Source organism: Narcine bancroftii, chromosome 12 (assembly GCF_036971445.1).
Source record: "Narcine bancroftii isolate sNarBan1 chromosome 12, sNarBan1.hap1, whole genome shotgun sequence".
NCBI lineage: Eukaryota > Metazoa > Chordata > Chondrichthyes > Torpediniformes > Narcinidae > Narcine > Narcine bancroftii.
Window position 1 is genome coordinate 63,134,546 of NC_091480.1, and position 18,723 is coordinate 63,153,268.

An 18,723-nucleotide genomic window follows, 5' to 3' on the forward strand; every position below is an offset into this window, starting at 1 on the left:
GTGACAATCTTCCCCATGGATTCCCCATGGATACTACACCTATCAGAAAATTCTGGCTTATGCATCTTTTGAGGTGCGATTATATAATTGGTGCAGAAAATTATTAACGTACCAGTCCATACCTAGAATTAATTAAGGGAGTCCTACTATCCACACATAGGTCTGACCAGCATTGTGGATCAATGCTGACTGATCAAATCTGATTCCTATCTCTCCCTCGATCTAGGGTAAAGCACAGGTTTACGTTGATGCCGTGGTTAAGTGAAAAAAAAACACAAACGCTGTAGAAACTCAGCAGGTCAAACAGCTTCTTTTATGTAGCAAAGGTAAAGATGCATCCCCCCATGTTTTGGTGATTGTATAGATATATATATTTCTTTCTCTTCTTTGGCTTGGCTTCGCGGACGAAGATTTATGGAGGGGGGTAAAAGTCCATGTCAGCTGCAGGCTCGTTTGTGGCTGACAAGTCCGATGCGGGACAGGCAGACACGGTTGCAGCGGCTGCAGGGGAAAATTGGTTGGTTGGGGTTGGGTGTTGGGTTTTTCCTCCTTTGCCTTTTGTCAGTGAGGTGGGCTCTGCGGTCTTCTTCAAAGGAGGTTGCTGCCCGCCAAACTGTGAGGCGCCAAGATGCACGGTTTGAGGCGATATCAGCCCACTGGCGGTGGTCAATGTGGCAGGCACCAAGAGATTTCTTTAGGCAGTCCTTGTACCTTTTCTTTGGTGCACCTCTGTCACGGTGGCCAGTGGAGAGCTCGCCATATAACACGATCTTGGGAAGGCGATGGTCCTCCATTCTGGAGACGTGATCATGGATTCGATGCTTGCAGACTCTGCCAGCTCAATACACATACATTATATATATATCTTGGCGCCTCACAGTTTGGCGGGCAGCAGCCTCCTTTGAAGAAGACCGCAGAGCCCACCTCACTGACAAAAGGCAAAGGAGGAAAAACCCAACACCCAACCCCAACCAACCAATTTTCCCTTGCAACCGCTGCAACCGTGTCTGCCTGTCCCGCATCGGACTGGTCAGCCACAAACGAGCCTGCAGCTGACGTGGACTTTTTACCCCCTCCATAAATCTTCGTCCGCGAAGCCAAGCCAAAGAAAAAAAAAATATATATATATACATACATATATACGCACACGTATATACATACGCATGTACACACGTGTGTATACATGTGTGTACATGCACGTGCATATATAAAATAAGACACCATTAGATCAAATTAAAAGCCTCCAAAATGGCAAGAATGGGAGGGGGGGAGGGAAACTCAGCAAAGGAGGAGTCAGGTATTGATAAAGAAACGGGAAAGTGGGTGAGCAAGACACCAAAAAAAACTCCAACTGCATAAAAAATGTTGAAGTGAAGTCAATGCGGGGGGAGGGGGACCGAATCACGGAAAGGGAACGAAACTCACCGGAGCGGTTCAGAGATCGGTCGGAGGTACCGGAGGAAGAGAATTCAAACGGCCTTGGCGCCCGCCGCCAGATTTGGCGCCAACAGGCGGGTCACTGGATGTGGAGAGAGGGGGGGGGTGGAGTCACAGAACGAACATAATTTAAATGATTAAAGCCCGCGAAGAAATGGAAGGAGCCATTGAGAAGGTAAAGGCATCGATCGATCTCCGTTTCGAATACAGTTCGCAGAACGGCAAACCAAAACAGAGGCTGATTTAAAAAAAAGTAATTGGATCACGCCCCCCCCCTTTTTTTTCATGGAAGAATAAAGTTGCACAAGCGACCGGACCAATTTTCAACAGGCAAGATTCTTCCCTGTTTACATTCTGATGGGGGAGATGAGTGACCTTTAACCCCTCTTCCTCATGAAGAACGGTAGATATTTCCACGCGAGCCATCTTTTAATAGCAACGGGGTTTACTGACGTTTCCAAGTGAAGGGGAATGGTTTGTTCCTCATTTCTTCTGAGATTCGGGTCGTGTCTGCACATCAGTCACGGTGGCCGAGTGGTTAAGGCGTTGGACTCGAAATCCAATGGGGACTCCCCGCACAGGTTCGAATCCTGTTCGTGACGGCGCCTTCATTTTACCCTCGCGAGTTTTAAAACTACACCCCCAAAAGGAAGCAGGTTGTGTATCTTTATCGATATCCCACCTGCTTCAGGTAAATACAACGGGGGATGGAGGCACTGAAAGGGATCCTTTGCAAAGGGGTGAAGCAGTGATGGGAGTGGGGATGCAGGGTGGCCGCTTTCAGCCCTCCGCCCCCTCGAGCCCGACGTCCAGCTGCCCCTCCAAATTGAGGGGCAAGGGAGGGGCACTGCCTGCATGGCCTCCATTTTGGACATTTGGAAATGGCCACCCTGGTTGGTAGGTTGGTAAAAGAACATTTTGCTCACACCTTGATGAAGGGCTCAAGCCCAAAACGTTGGTTATGTATCTATCTTTGCTCATGTAAAGTACACTGTTTGACCTGCTGAGTTTTCGCAGCATTGTGTTTTAACTAAAAATATAACTTCTCGCACAATTTCATACAGCGTTCAATTGTGAAAGAACGATTCAATAGCCACTTTCAGGCGCATTCTCCGCCAAAAATGCGCCTGCAGAAGCGGATGCAGAGCTTTGGAATGGTCGTTCCGTTGGCAGCCCTGAAAGCACTCCGCTGTCCTCCTGAAAGGGACAGCTGTTGGAGAGGTACTTTGGAGTGCACTCCGGCTCCTGTCCACTCTCGCTGTACTCCTGTCCACGGACGTGACGTCATTTGAAGCACGACGAAGGAGAAGCAGAAGGAACACAGGATCATGGCAGACCCGGAGCAGGCAAGAGAAATACTGATGATGGTTTCAGCCTTTCTCAGTGTTCAGAATGAGTTACATCAAATCCTTGGCAATACCCTGCCTGCACACTGTTTCCAAATTCGCGCCAAGCGTCTCAGGCTGACGACATCACTGTGACATCATCAGGCTGCCCCTTCGCAGCCCCTTTCAGGCAGCTGCATTCAGGTGCCATGGGGGACTTCGGTGCTCCAGCGATTATCCCTCCCGGAGGAGGGTTAGAAAGTGTGCCTCGGAGGCATCTCCTGCGCTTTCAGGTGGGTACCCCGAGAGCTGCATAGGGGTAGAATATGCAGCTTTATATCGGGGTATTCTGGCCACCTGAAAGAGCCTAATAAAATGAAACCTTGCAAGGCCCTTTGCATTATATGCCAGAATTCTACTCAAGAGGCTGAGGAGCCACACCTGTCTGCAGAGATGGAGAAGGTCAGAATCTTAGTTGTCTACCATAGCAACAGGTCTATGGCAGATGACATCTCACTGGCTCAACACAAAGCCCTGAACACCTGGACCGAAAAGATCTATACATCAGGATGTTCTTTATTTGACCACAGTTTAGCATTCAACACCTGCATCTGTTCAAAACTGATCAGCAAACTCCAAGACCTGGACCTCAACACCCCAACTGTGCAATTGCATCCTGGATTTCCTCACCACCAGACCACAATCAGTGCACATTGGCAAGAACACCTCTACAATTTCCCTCAGCACTGGAGAAACACAAGGTTGCACACTTAGCCCTTTACTCTCCTCATTTTACACCTATGGCTGTGTGGCTCGGTACCACAAGTTTGCTGATAATACCACTGTAGAAGCCTGTATAAAAAGGGGCAAAGTGTCAGTGTACAGGAGGGAGATTGGAAACTTGATTGAATGGTGTACTAACAACAACTTCACACTCAACATCATCAAAACCAAGGAGCTGATTGTAGTCTTTCAGAAGGGAAAACAATCCAGTGACAACTGGGAGAAAAATCAGGTTGAGATGGTGAGCAAATTTAAATTACTGGGATTCATTATCTCGGAGGATCTTTCCTGGACCCAACACATTAATGACATGGTGAAGGAAGCACGTCAGTACCTCTACTTCCTCAGGGGTTTGTAGAGGTTCAGTATATCATTAGAAACCCTGGCAAACTTCTACAGATGTGTGGTGGAAAGTGTGCTGTCCGGCTGCATCACAGTCTGGTATGGGGGCATCAATATCTCAGAGTGAAAAGCCCTGAAAAAGGTAGTGGACACAGCCCAGTACATCACAGGCAAAACTCTCCCCACCATCAAGAACATTACATGGAACATTGAAGAGCAGCAACAATCATCAAGTATCCACACCACCCAGGACACGCTTTGTTCTCATTGGTGAACAAGAGTTGTGAACTCAGCCAGCACCATCACAGTCATCAGGCTTCACTCCATCAAGAACATCTACAAGAGGCGGTGTCTTAAGAACGCAGCCTCAATCATCAAGGACCCTCACCACCCAGGCCAAGCCCTCCTGCTACTATCTGGAAGGAGGTACAGTATAGGAGCCTGAAGATGAATATCCAGTGGCACAAGGACAACTTCTTCCCCTCCATCAGATTTCTGAACAGAATGAACTATAGACAGTACCTTACTTTCTCCTCTTTATGCATTAATTTATTTTTAAATGCAATTTTATAGCAACATTTGCACTGTAATGCTTCCGCAAAACAACACATTTTGTAACACGTTCATGACAATAAATTTGGATTCTGAGGAAAGAGTTATAGGTGACTCGTGCCACCAGGTAACAGGCCTCAATGGCTGCCTCCCTGTGGTACTGACCTTCACCATTATGAAATGCTTCAAGCATCTGGAGATGGAATGCATCAAAGTGCACCTCGCAGAGACAGGACCCATTTCAATTCACCTTCTGATTGAACTGTTCCACTTCATCCTGACCCAGCTGGAGAATGACACCTTACATGCCAGGCTGCTATTCACCGACTTCAGTTCAGCGTTTAACATGATAATTGGGGCACCTCAGGTCTGTGGGCTCAGCCTATTCCTGTTCATGCTACTGACCCACAACTGCCAGATCCAGTTCCAACAGAGTCATCAAGTTTGCAGATGACTCGCCAGTACTTGGACTCATCAGCAATGATGATGAGACGTACTGCAGTGTTATGGTGCAAGAAGAACAACCTGAGTCTCAATGTGGATAAGGCAAAGGAGATGATCGTGGATTCAGGAAAACTAGGGATGGCCACCCTCCACTTCACATCAATAACTGTAGTGGAGAGAATGGAGAGCACCAAGTTCCTTGGAATCCACTTAACTAGTGACCTATCGTGGACACACGTCTCCTCACTTGTCAGGAAGGCACAACAGCAATTGTACTTCCTGAGAAGACCGATAAGGCAAGGCTACTGGCCACCATCTTGTCGACTTTCTACAGGAGCTCGATCAAGAGCTTCCTGGCTGGCTGCAGGTTCAGTTGATGTAGAGCAGGGGTGTCAAACTCAAATTCACGGAGGGCCAAAATTAAAAACTTGGACTAAGTCGAGGGCCGAACTAAATATTTATTGAAAATTTTCAACAACATCTGCATGTTTTCTCTTCTTTCAACATATGTAATGTTAAACTTTTTCTTATTAAAGTAAATGTTTAATAATAGTTTTGGATAAACTCTTTCCAGAAGCATTAACAAATGAGAAATAAAATATTCAATAAATAATATTTCTCTATAGAGGATTTGTCAAATGTTGCTAGTGTGCTGTTGAATAGTAAAATCTGAGGGCTATTGAGAATGTGGGAGAATAACATGATTCCTGAAACAATCAAATGGGTGACTGATTGTGGGCATGAACTCTAGCAGGGTTATTTGCCATGCCCTTTTTCCATTGGTACAGATATCCTTTGATTTACATACTTTTCAAGTTTTATGCCTAATGAGCTTGTATCCAGGTGCAGGACCATTTTTAACCAGGAATATATTTATCACTGTGACATGAAACTATTGGAAGATCGTTTTATCCTGAGATTAAAGTTCACAATCCTTACTCAGGCCTGTGTGCGGGAGGGCGGGGTTTGCGGGCAATCGGGTTGGACAACGACAGTGCGGGGGCATCTCGGCGGATCAGCGGCCCCGTCACCGTGAGTTGCGGGTCGGCCTGCGGGAGGGAGGGGGAGTGGGCAACGGTCCTGGCGAGGTCAGGCCCGAGGCCTCCGGTTCTGGGTGCTGGGAAGCGGCCTTGGCTTCCCCTGACACCGGCCAGGCCTCAAAACCAGAGTCCACGGTGAGACCCTGCAACGTAAACAGAGGAGGTGGGGGCGATTAGCGGGCCGACGCCAATGCATTCTGGGATTTATAGTATTAGCTGTGCATGCGCTATACTGGCGCGGCGACCAGCGGGCCGGGCCAGAGTTTGATGTGTGATGTAGAGCATTGGATTGGAGGTAAATCCACAAGTCTGTAAGAGCAGCAGAGAGGATCACCCGGAGTCTCCCTGACCCCCCCCCCCCCCCACAACACAAAAATCAACTCTATCATTGTCTGAAGAGGGCTCACAAAATCATTAAGGACCCCATCCACCACTCACACAGTATCTTTCAGCTGCTCCCATCGGGAGAAAAGAAACATGAGGATCAGAGCCAGCACCACCAGGCCGAGGAACAGCTTCTTCCCACAGTCAGTGAGAAGGCTGAACAACCAAAGGAACACTAACCACCCCACTATTACTTAACCATATTTATATATTTTTCAATATTTACTGCATATTAATCACTTGTATATACGTGTGCTATGTCTTTGCGGTTGCATGTTTTTACACCAAGGACCGAAGAATGCGGTTTCATCCAGTTTTACTTTACAATCGTGTGTTAACTTGAACAGGTTCAGGAACAGTTGCTACCCCTTCACCATCACACTCTCCAACAACAGACTCAGAGACTTACTTTGCACATTATTTATTACCAGGGGTGCAGTGCTAGTTTTTTTTAGGTGCCGGAGCTCACCAAAACAGCAACAAGGAGGTTTCGTGAGACCTGGCCTTGATGGTTGCCATGTTGCATTTGGCGCTGTATAATTGACAGTGAACTGTAGGACGATAAAGTAGGACGACCAGTCGTGGAAGAAATGGGTATGTCCAGAATAGAGAATAGCGTTCAGCAGGAAGAGGGGGGTGCCGCTGCCCTGAACGGGCCCGAAACAGCCTGAGTGACGCTCTGGTGAGCTCCGACAACACTACACCCCTGTTTATTGCTTAATATTTATTTTTTTTCTGTATTGCAGAGTTTGTTTACAGTTACTGATAAGCAGAAATTCTGCCTGGCCCACAGGGAAAAAAATCTGTGTTGTATATAACATCATGTATGTATTCTGACAATAAATTTGAACTTTAAGTTCCTGGGAGTTCATATCTCAGGTGACCTCTCCTGGAGCCAGCACATCGAAGCACCCATGAAGGTAGCACATCCATGCTGTAGTTTCTGAGGAGTTGGGTTTATGTCAGAAACTCAACCAAACCAGGTCTTGAGGAACAGTTACAGGGAAAGGTTAAACTTTCTTCTCTGGAGCATCAGAAAAGGAGGACTGATTTGATCGTATACAAAATTTAAGATTATTTTATTGTCTTGTAATAAACTTATGTAATATTGCACAGAATTGCAGCAAAGATTCGCCATCATCAGAAATTGCCCTGCGCCCCTTGCAGTCAGAAAAAGAAAAGCAAAAGAGAGTCCTTTCAGAGTTACTGAGTATCCATAGATTTGCTTCCAGGGCTCCTGTCACACAGTCTTCAGCCCAAACTATCAGCAACCTGAGCTCCAGATCCAAACCTCCAACATGATAGCACCTGAGACCCCTCAGGAGCCCCTCCTACCCTCGGCACCTTCTTGCATCCCACTTCTGAAACCCAGTACCCCTTCAGCAAATGTCCACAGCCTGCTGCGAGTCCTTTTACATCAAGTCACCAACAGCTCGCCACCTGGGTGTCCTTCAGCCACAGAGTCCCTCACTGGTCCGCCGCAGTGGTCACCATCCTGTAGGGTTGTCTCCTCTGTTTCCCCCATCTCAAACTTGGGGGGGGGGGGTCTCCCCATTTTCTGGTGCCCAGCGCTAGTCCTCTGCTTCCCCGGAGTCTGCAACCCATTGAGGCTGCTGTAATGTTTTATGGTGCCCTGTGGAAAGTATACTGATTGGTTGCATCACAGCCAGGTTTGGGAAATTTGAGTCCCCAGGAACACAGAAGGCAGTAAACAATCAGGTCCAGCGTCGTCTCCAACCTCCCATCCATTGTAGACATCTATGTGAGGCCCTGCATCAAGAAGGCAGCCATCATAGAGAACCCCCCCCGCCCCCCCATCACAACCTTGACTCACTGCTTCCTTTGGGCAGAAGGTGCAGAAGCCTGAAAACCAGCACCACTTGGCAGTCTCCAACCAAATGGCATTAACATAGACTTTCAGTTCGCTCCGCACCCCCATGTCTCTTCCCCTCCTTTCCCCAGATCTGCATTCACAGAGCTAAATACCCCCTCCCCATCAATTTTCATCTTTCCTCTCCTGTCCTCCTATCCATGTCCAATTAACCTTTTGTCTGTTGGTCTGTACTCCTCTCCTGCCCTTGCTTTCCTTCTCCCCAGCCTTTTAATTCAGCCACCTGCCTGCTTTTTGTTACTCCTACCTCAGGCCAGAAATGTCAGTTATGTACCTTTACCTCCTATGGATGCTGCGCGACCGGTTGAGTTCCTCCAACATTTCTGTTTTTACTACAATCACAGCATCTGCAGACTTTCGTGTTTCACCCACAGGTTCAAGAACCATTTCTTTCCAACAGCTGTCACTCTTGAACCTCCCCTTGTTACACTGATCACTGACTGCTCCCACACCACAAAAGGTGTATGTGCAACATTACAAGTCACTTATTTTTACACGGTGATTACTGTGAATATATTTTTCTATCATTTTATTCAATTACATTTACTAGTTTTTAAAAAAAAAACAAGTACCGGTACCTGTTCAGTTGCAGCAAGAATTTGTGTATCTGTACATTGTGCACAATAAACTCATTATAATATTTCAGACTTCCAGCATTTTTAGTTTTCCTTTTCAAGTCTTTTATTGCTAAAACTATTTTACAGCTGTAAACATCAGTCATTTTTAATTTTGTCAAACCTTCATATTTCAAAGTGCATTTCCTCAAACAATTTTAAAAAAACAACCAGCTCAACAGGAAGATGAAAGATGACCCAAACACTAATTTTTAATGAACTTTTTCTGCCCTTAGAAAATGTACAGAAACAGGTTGTTAAATCTAACTAGCTTAATAGCAACACCCAACATACAAACCATGCACTCTCTCTCTCCATATGCCTTCAAATTTCTTTCAAGATCTCACTGGCAGTGAACATTAGTCTCATTTTTGCCTCAGCCACAAACCCTCATCTTTATCCATCTGATGGTGTATTTTGATCTCCATTCCAAATCTCTTACATTGTCATGGCCTGTGTAAGTGAAGAAGAGCATCTCTGCTTTTGTACTCAAAGGCAACATACAAATTTGTCTTCACAATTGCTCACTGTACTTGCAAATGAACTTTCAGCATTTCATGTATAAGGATACCCAGATCCAATTGAAAATCAATACACTTAACATCTCATTTGTAAAATACAATCTTTTTACTTACATCCCCCCCACCCCCACCCCCACCCAACAGATGACCCCACACTTCACATCATATTCCATTTGCTACATCCTTGCCTATTCACTTATCTCTTTCATCCTCCTTCCCCACAAACCGCCCCCCCCCCAACTGCCATCTAACCTTGTGTCATCATAAACTTGGATACATCAGAATTTATTGCCATGAAATTCAGGGTTTCGCCGCAGTATCATAGTCCCCACATTCAGATTATAACCATCTTATGACATTACCATAAAAAGTCAGGCAGTGTCTGTGGTTCATTGATCATTCAGGAATCTGATGGTGGAGGGGAAGAAGCTGTCCTTGCACTGTTGAGTGCTCGTCTTTAGGCTCCTGTACCTTTTGCCCGATGGCAGCAGAGTGAAGAGGGCATGGCCTGGGTGGTGGGGGTCTTTGAGGATAGAGGCTGTTTTCTTAAGACACAGCCTCATGTAGATGTCCTCGATGGAGTGAAGCCTGGTGCCTGTGATGTTGCAGGCCGAGTTAACAACCCTCTGGAGTTTATTCTTGTCCTGAGAGTTGATGCCTCCGTAACAGGCAGTGATGCAACCAGCCAGAATGCTCTCCACCTGTAGAAGTTTACGAATCTCCTCAGACACCTCACAAAGTACAGCCGCTGGCAAGCTTTCTTTGTGACTGCATCAACATGGAGGCTCCAGGACAAATCCTCAGATGTTGACACCCAGAAATTTGGAAGCTCTTGACCCTCTCCACTACTGTGCCCTTGATGAGGACTGGGTTGTATTCCCCTGACTTTCTCCTCAAGCCCACAATCATCTCCTTGGTTTTGCTGACATTAGGTGGTTGTGGTGACACCACTCAACGAGCTGATTGATCTCCCTCCTGTACGCTTCCTCATTGCCGTTTGTGATTCTGCTGACAACTGTGGTTTCATTTGTTCCTCTCAAAAATCAGTGATACAAATTGAGCCCTTCAACTAGTTTTGTTTTTATTTCAATCATGGTGCCTGGAGACTTGTGTTTTACTCCCACAGTCTCCCCATCTCTAGCAAGCTCTGAACCAATTCATTTACATCTCAAAACTTCAGAGCCCAGCACAACTGGGCAAGTATCAAAATGTGACTCCAAAGAACTTGCTCAAAATGAAACAAGTCACATTTAATAACCCAATCCCATTCAACCAAGATGTACAAAGTTAATCCTCCACTCACTGTTTCTTCTCCACCTCCAGATCACAACCAGTGAAGATGGGCAAGAATATCTCCTCCACAATCCCCATCAGTACAGGAGCACCACATGGCTGGGTTCCTAGCCCCCTACTCTACTCACTTTACACCTACGACTGTGTGGCTCGGTACAACACCACCACCACCTCCAAATTTACCGACGACGATACCACGGTAGTGGGTTGTATAAGGAAGGGGATGAGTCAACGTACAGGAGGGAGATTGAAAACTTGGCTGAATGGCGCACCTATAACAACTTTGCACTCAATGTTACCAAAACTAAGGAGCTGATTGTTGATTTTAGGAAAGGAAAGGAAAGCCAAGCCAAAAGGTGCACGATCCAGTGATTATTGGGGGAAAATCAGAAGTGGAGAGAGGGAAGCACATTGTGGTTGTTGGGAGTCACTGTCTCGAAGGATCTTTCCTGGACCCAACATACTAATGGCATCGTGAAGAAAGCACGTCAGCGCCTCTACTTCCTCAGGATTTTGTGGAGGTTTGATATGACACAAGAAACCCTTGTAACATCTACAGCTGTGAGGTAGAAAGTGTGCTGACCTGCTGCATCATAGTTTGGTATGGAAACACCAATACCCGAGCAAAAACCTCTCCAAAAGGTAGTGGACACTTTATTGCAGTTTGTTATCTGTTTACAGTTCTTTTGTTTACATGTTCACACTGTGTACAGTGGTAATTCTGCTGTGCCTGCAGGTAAAAGGAATCTCAGTATTGTACATGCATGTACTTGGACAATAAATATGAAATCTTTGGAAAATTTACTTTACACATGGTATGAAAAGTAGAGGAACTTCCATGAAACTTGACTAGGTTTGTGCAACTTTGGGTGGACTTTTCTGCACCTCCCACTTCTAATTGACACACTGATAGCATTGTTAATAGTATTGGAGCACAATTTTCACCAAAGACACACTGCACCTAAAAGTTCCAGCTTTGAGGGACCTTGAATGTCCACAGTCAGCAGAAATTTCAGTGCTGACCAACTCGCCCTAAAAGCAATATGGTGGGCAAGCTGTACTTGCACAATTTTTAAATAATTGGAAAAACAAGTTACAGTGAAGCAGTTTGCGCTGATTTTGGCCACATTATAACAGAAGACCTAACCAAACAATGTACAATAAAAGTCCAACCACCCAAGAATACAGACTTCTCAAACTTTGAATTCAGTGGGCTTTTGTGTGGATGCCACAGTTGGCGGGCGGCAACCTCCTTTGAAGAAGACCGCAGAGCCCACCTCACTGACAAAAGGCAAAGGAGGAAAAACCCAACACCCAACCCCAACCCACTAATTTTCCCCTGCAACCGCTGCAACCGTGTCTGCCTGTCCCGCATCGGACTTGTCAGCCACAAACGAGCCTGCAGCTGACGTGGACTTTTTACCCCCTCCATAAATCTTCGTCCGCGAAGCCAAGCCAAAGAGAAAGAGACAGTTGCATAAAAGTCATGGAAATGAACCATTTTTTTTTTGCACTTTGTATTTTAGATGAAAAACTGTTTTGTTAATAAACTATCAAAATTTACCCATTCATCTCTTTATTCTCCTTAAATTTGAATTTTAACAGTACTGCCCGAGAATCCAGATTTTCAGACTTTATAACTCTACAGCATTGAGCACCAAGTCTTTGATTCCTTTAACGATTGATGTCAACTCCTCCCCCCCATCTTAACTGCAGAACTTTATGCAAATATAGTTTGCATTTGCCCATCTAAAGCTCTGCACCATTTGTAAGTGTTAACATTTTGCACAAAGATCAGTATTTTCCACAAAGAACATCAAAGCACCTTTTTTAAAAAAATGTATTTAATGCCACTGTTGTAGCAAGCTCATGAATCTTTAACTACAAGTCCGAGCAAAGCTCAGGATGCAATTGCTGCATGCAGTTTCTGCACTGGACGAGTCCATGCCTCCTGTCAGTTGCACAAAAATTTATCCTCTGAAGTCTTGCCGCCTGGTATCTAGCCCAGAGTGAGAGTTGTAAAGAAGGTCGACAGGCAGCTCAAGAGGTACACGCACGATGCAAGTTGGAAAGATGACAAAAAAAACCAAATGCATTTTATTGAGTTTTATTTCCATAATTTATACAAAAAGTGTTTCGTTCATTAATATCAAGTGCCACAGCTTTTCAAAATACAAGGCTACTAGTCAGCTACAGGTCACAATTCTGAACTTCAAACACTTCTCAAAGTCACAAAATAACTGGTGTACTCAAGAAGTTCACTTTAAAAATGAAGCACACATAGACAATACACATTTTCATCAAATTAAAACAAAGCTTTGAATTGTTTTCCAGAGCAACACACAAAACATAACACTTCATACAAGATTGCTCATTTTCTCTTTTTACTGCAAGAAAAGTTTCTAATACAATTGATCTTCCAATGTATAGTATCTAATAGATAATTATTTAAATCAACTACTGCATAACCAGCCTTGACGACCAATGGAATGGTCAAATTTTACTTTTGCATCACATCTAATTATTTTGCTAAAATTTGGTTTGGATATAAAGTTTCAAGTGTTTGAGTGATTTACTCCCCTGTAATGAAGTATACTGATGTCATTAATGAATGGCTTGAACCCATGAATAAAAGGTATTAGATAGCTCCAAAGGGTGTCCCTCACTCACTTAACATTGCCAAGCCAAGGTGACCAAGAGGCTCAAATCCTGTTGAGAATGGAATTTGCCAACTCCCAGCTGGGGCAGCAGCTGGGCATGATTGGCCCCAAAAATCCTCAGGCTTTGGTGAAGATCTCAGGCCTTTTGCTCCCAGCAACACTCGGATTTCAAAAAGTGCTGGAATGCCCTGAAATCAAAATAGCCCTCTCATTATGTGTAGAATAGCAATTTGTTACTCTTCCTTCGAGGGCTGACAAAGCAATGCAGTAATGGCAATGCAAACCCCACCCCTCAATTCAACATACAAGTCCTCGGCACTCAAATGGAAACATAACAATTCCCACCACTATTGGTTTGCAAGGACAGATTTTATTCAAAGGCCGCTGAAAAAAATAAATCAATACTATTTTGGTATGGTTTAAATTATGGATGGAAATCACTTTTAGAAATAAAGATCAAGAATCACAATATTGGTCAGGAATAAGGGAATGTCAGAAACTGAACCACTTACTGCAAACTTTGGTGTACAAGCCTGTATTTTAATCCTTCCAATTTAAAAAAAAAGTGTAGTACAAAGTATTTCTCTGCTGATTAAAACCACAAATCAGACAAAAAGCTGAAGCTTAGTTTAAAAGATTTCTGAAAGCCAAGTGTTTATTCACATTAGGTCTCCATGGTGACAGTGGTAGATCCTTCAAAAAGGAACAAGATTCCTCAGACAGAACCACAAAGAACAAAAAAGAAATTTTTCTTTCATGTTGTTTAAGTGATGAATGTATTCAAATCCCTCATGAAATTTAAGCAAACCCAACTTTCACCCTCTTGGAACTCTACAGCATTGAGCTGTAACATCTTGTATGCATGATGCTCAAAAATGATGCACATTCAAGACTCACAACAGATTTGTTTGAAAGGGACACAACACAAACGGGCTTTGAAGATTAGTTCAGATCCAGAAAGTCTAAAGTCTTCCCAGAAATGAATCAACATTGCAGACTTAACACCAAATCCTAACAGAAGCTTAAAATAAAATCGTTCCAATTTGTATGGTTCAGCTGGAAAATTAAGAGTCTGTGCATCAGCTTCCTTCAATCCCAATCAATGGAAAATATAAATGGCAAGATTTTCTTTAAAAAATTCCACAAATTCTAGCTAGAATTTCACAGCACTTCTCCCCACCCCCCCCCCCCACCCAACTCCCCACCCTGACTAGCAATTCAAAACACTATGATCCAGACCTGTTGTCACTGACAATGGATCTGCTTATTCTCAGCTGCTTTGAATCAAAATTTTTAATAACTTAGAAATGACAACCCCCTTTGAAATTACTGTTAAATAAGTCAGTTTTAGGTACAGTTACTGGTACCTGGCTCAGTCGGTTGCACCAAAGCCAAATTAATATAATATTTGATGCATATATTTAAAAATCAAGCTTTTAAAGCCATCTTCAGTCATATAGATTTTTGGAATCCTACACCAGCTCAGCCTTCATTCCAGCTTTGAGTCCTGCAACCCTACACACAATTCCTACCCACATGATATAGCAGCTGGGTAATTTGTGCAGTTCATATGAATATAGAGCATAACATATGGGTTTACTTGATCAGGTGTTTGTCTGCAACATCTCATCAAGGTGGCTTCCTGGTAATGTCACAAAATATTGTGGGAACATATCTTTTTTTTTGTTCCTTCTCCACTGAATATACCCCACTCAAATTTTGGCCATTCTTGCACAGGACTCTAGTTATCACTCGACTTCAGTTTAATAATCCAATTCAAGGCAAACCCAGAAAAGGTAGGATGGAGGTTAAAGCGATTAAATGTTGTCAGAAGTCCAACAAAAAACAAAAAGGGAACTGCAACCAGTCTTCCCTGTAGAAGGGCAAACGTCTACTTCTCTCTGGCCCTGCCTTGTGAATTAACTAAATTGCACATCATGTGATTGAGTTGTTTTCACGGACTAAAGATCACTCCACATGTTGCCACTTGGGTTTTTGCACAAAATTTTCTTCTAAAAATCATACCTCAATATTGACGCATTGCAGCAAATCAGGCCTTTAGATTGCTTTAGCGGATATCAAGCTATGTAGTGCATACAATATTAATCTAATTCGCCTGTCAGTTCTGCTCTCACAGAAACTCAAAATAGTTTACCCCTTAAAACTAATCACAGAGAAAAAATTGCATTGTTCACTCAACCAGGATAACATTTACTTCAATAAAAATATTGTCCATTACTATTTTCTGCTCACAACAAAGGTATCAAATAGATTACAAGCCTCTACAGGCATCACATATGTTAGTGTTCTAATGTGGCATCTGGAATGGGCACCAGAATAGTACTTCCTGGTTTTAATCTTGGATGAACAAACTCAAAAGTTAGGATCAAGGTTCTGTAAACATTCTTTAAGCCTAGTTCTGAAGCTGTAAAGGCAGTGATCAAACAATCCATAATGCAATTTGGCATTAAATCTTCATTCCTGTCGAAGTTTGCTCGTTGAAGATATTCTAGAGGGCAAGGCCAAGTTTCGCTTTCTTCCTGTAGTCTGAACTTCAATTCAGAAGAAACAAAAGGAACCCAATTTGCTTTAAAAGATTTCCTCCACTCCATGAGCAAAGATCATCACCAGACCGGGCTCCATGATCATGTCCTCTCCCATGTGTTGGTTCTCACATGCCATCACCACTACAGCTTGCTTCCCTGGGATTCGTTTAGCTAAATAGTTCTCATAGAATCTGCGGTTCATTTGGCGAGTCTCTAGTGTGGCCAGACCCTGAGGCCAGTTCCTCTCGTGTGCATTTTCGATGAGATCATTGACTATCGACATTGGGCAGCCACTGTCAATGAGGGACCGCTTAATGACTGCTTGCAGAACTGCATCAGGAGTGGAGATCATCCCACCCCATCGGGTTACTCTAGCAGGTTGCAATGAATTGACCCACCTACAACACAGAAGATACCATTCACGTTTTATTTAACAACAAGCAAAGAAAATCATAATGAACTAAAGCTCTGCAAGTCAGATAAACAGACAAGTTTCCTTTCCTTCTTGCACCTTCACATCCTCACTCAGGCAAGAGGACTGCATTTTTTTTTTAAATAAAGTCCTCTAAATGCCTGGGAGGAAAGCAAGTTGGAGGAAGTGAAAGCATGGACCAGAAAGCTACGATTGTGGTCATTATATTACTGGCATACAGCATGGACTTTCCTTGATTATTAGGCATGCAGAAAAGAAATCTGCAATTGCAGGTTTAAAGTGCGATGGAGCTATATAGGCCAAGGTACACATTATTCCTGCAGCCATTCAATTTCGCAGCCTTAATTTTTTAAAAAAAGCTGCTTGGAATATTTTTTTTTTTACGAATGAAGCGGAGTATTTGAATAAGGGATCAGGAGAGAAAGAACAAACTTATATTTACATAGCGCCATTCACAATTTCTCTAGTAAATTAAGCACTTTTTAAAGCACATTCACCATTGCAATGGAAGAAATGCAGCTGCCAATTTGCGCACAAATGGTGATAAAATTGCACAGATCGCTGGAGTAGAAACAGTACAACAATGTCTGCCACTATTCAGCCCAGTGGCACACCATCAACGAACTAATTCCTCCACCTTTGACAAAGTAAACTGAAGCTATGTACTACGACAAAAAAAAAACTGCCGTAGCAACAAAAATATTCTGTATTGTGTGAAAGTTTTTATTTTTTTTATATACCAGGTAATAGGATGACAACAGTTCTTATATAGAACTTGCTGCTTCATTTATTCTAGTAATCTTTTGGGGTCGGCATGAATTGCTGTTTTAGGGTTCTTCCATACCCAAATACTGTACAGTACTACTGAATAAAGGTGGTTTAACTTTCCAGCTCATTCATGCACACCCACCTTCAAAACCACAGTCGTAAATAGTTCATAGAACAAAAATTCTAAAGTGATCAAATTTCAACATTATACAAACAGTTGGCAAATTCAGACATTGAAAAGACCTTTATAACCCCAGGGGAAATCGCAATGCATTTTTATGGTCAATTGTATTTTAAAGTGTGGTCACTCTGGTTATGGAAGAAATACAGGAGTCCTCTGTACACATCACATTCCCATGCAAGAATTAATAATTAATATTAGTCACAGGACAAGAATAGGGTCAAAACATCAAGGAGAAATGGCCCATTCCAAAGATAGCCATGGTGCCTTCTACTTCCTCCAGGGAAAGGAGGATAGGACCCCTCTCACAGCCTGCCCTTGTTCAGTCCTGCATTGATTGTCTGGCCTTCATGCTCATGTATTGGTAAAAAATGCATTTCTATACCGCCTTTCAAAATATCAGGATGGGCCACAGTAGTTCACAGTCAATGACATCACTTTGAAGCTAATTTGTGCACAGCAAGATTTCAGAAACAATGCAACGATGATCAGAATCACCTTTGGTGATGCGCAGAGGGATCAATATTGGGAGCAAGGGAAGATCCCCCACCTCACCTGAAAAATTGCAACTCCAATTCTGCAGCATTGGAGGATTATCTTAGATTGTTCTTATTTCTGTAGCAAGACAAACTTGAGTTCAAGATAAAGACAGGCCACCCAAGTTATGAAGCCAACTGGTGATTGCTTTATACATTGTAGTTACACAACAACAACCCATCATTATTGTATCAACATCTCCACGCTGATCCCATCTGACAGCCTGAATGGAGCCTGTTTCAGTACTTCAAATGTCAAGTTTCCACAAAATACTGTACATTTTGGCATATAAAACGACCTTCAGATGAGACGGATCCCCAATTTCAGTCTGAATTTCACAGTTTTATCATACATCGGGCGTATAAGACTACCCCCACCAATATGCGCGTTGTCGGAGCTGGTGTCGCGTTGACTGAGCTGTTGGACATGGCCAGAAGGTGGGTGTTATCATGGAGCCTCCAGCAAAATGAAGCATGAAGCAAGCTTCAAGTTAAAAATCATTGAAGTAGTCAAGGACATTTGGCATAACTGAGAAGATGGTAAGAGAGTGGAGAAATAATGGCATTTTTCTTAAAACATCTTCAAAGAAACAATGTTCGATGAGGAGCCATTCATTGGCCAGAGATGGAAAATCGCGCTGCAGAATGGACACTAGAACAGAGGCAAGATCGCTACAGAGTCACAATAAAATCAGGAGCAAATGCTCTGGGCAAGGTCAAACCCAGAACACAACAGAGATTTTAAAGGTACAGTGGGCTGGTGCAGCCATTTCATGAACAGGAAAAATCTGGTAATATGACAAAAAGCAAAAATTGCTCTGAAACTGCCAAAAGATCTTGATCATAAAGCGATCAGTTTTCAGCAGTTTCAGACTGGGACCCGTGTGACGACCGTATAAACAGTGAGGCTCCGGATGTGCTCGCCAGGTTCTTTGGCTCAGACAATGATAGTGATGAATTTTAAATGTTGTTT

At 43.5% G+C, this 18,723-nt stretch overlaps 2 protein-coding genes and 1 non-coding gene across 6 annotated transcripts in view; 1 reads left to right on the forward strand and 2 right to left on the reverse strand.

Moving 5' to 3' along the window:
• timeless (timeless circadian clock) overlaps positions 1-1,744 on the reverse strand; it is a 46,385-nt gene extending 44,641 nt beyond the window's left edge. Inside the window, exon 1 of the mRNA XM_069906413.1 lies at positions 1,426-1,744. The gene's annotated coding sequence lies outside the window, so the exon portion shown is untranslated. The remainder of the gene's footprint in view (positions 1-1,425) is intronic.
• Positions 1,745-1,957: 213 nt separating this feature from the next.
• trnas-cga (transfer RNA serine (anticodon CGA)) lies at positions 1,958-2,039 on the forward strand. Its single transcript has one exon. It is a non-coding gene; the product is annotated as a tRNA-Ser (tRNA).
• Positions 2,040-14,471: 12,432 nt separating this feature from the next.
• The window catches only part of rnf41 (ring finger protein 41), a 38,150-nt gene continuing 33,898 nt past the window's right edge, over positions 14,472-18,723 (reverse strand). For 2 of the 4 annotated variants that reach the window (XM_069906418.1, XM_069906417.1), the window contains exon 7: positions 14,472-16,230. In XM_069906418.1, coding sequence (XP_069762519.1) covers positions 15,876-16,230 — 355 coding nt within the window. In that variant the 3' untranslated portion in view covers positions 14,472-15,875. The remainder of the gene's footprint in view (positions 16,231-18,723) is intronic. The other 2 variants (XM_069906416.1, XM_069906414.1) reach the window with 1 other exon arrangement.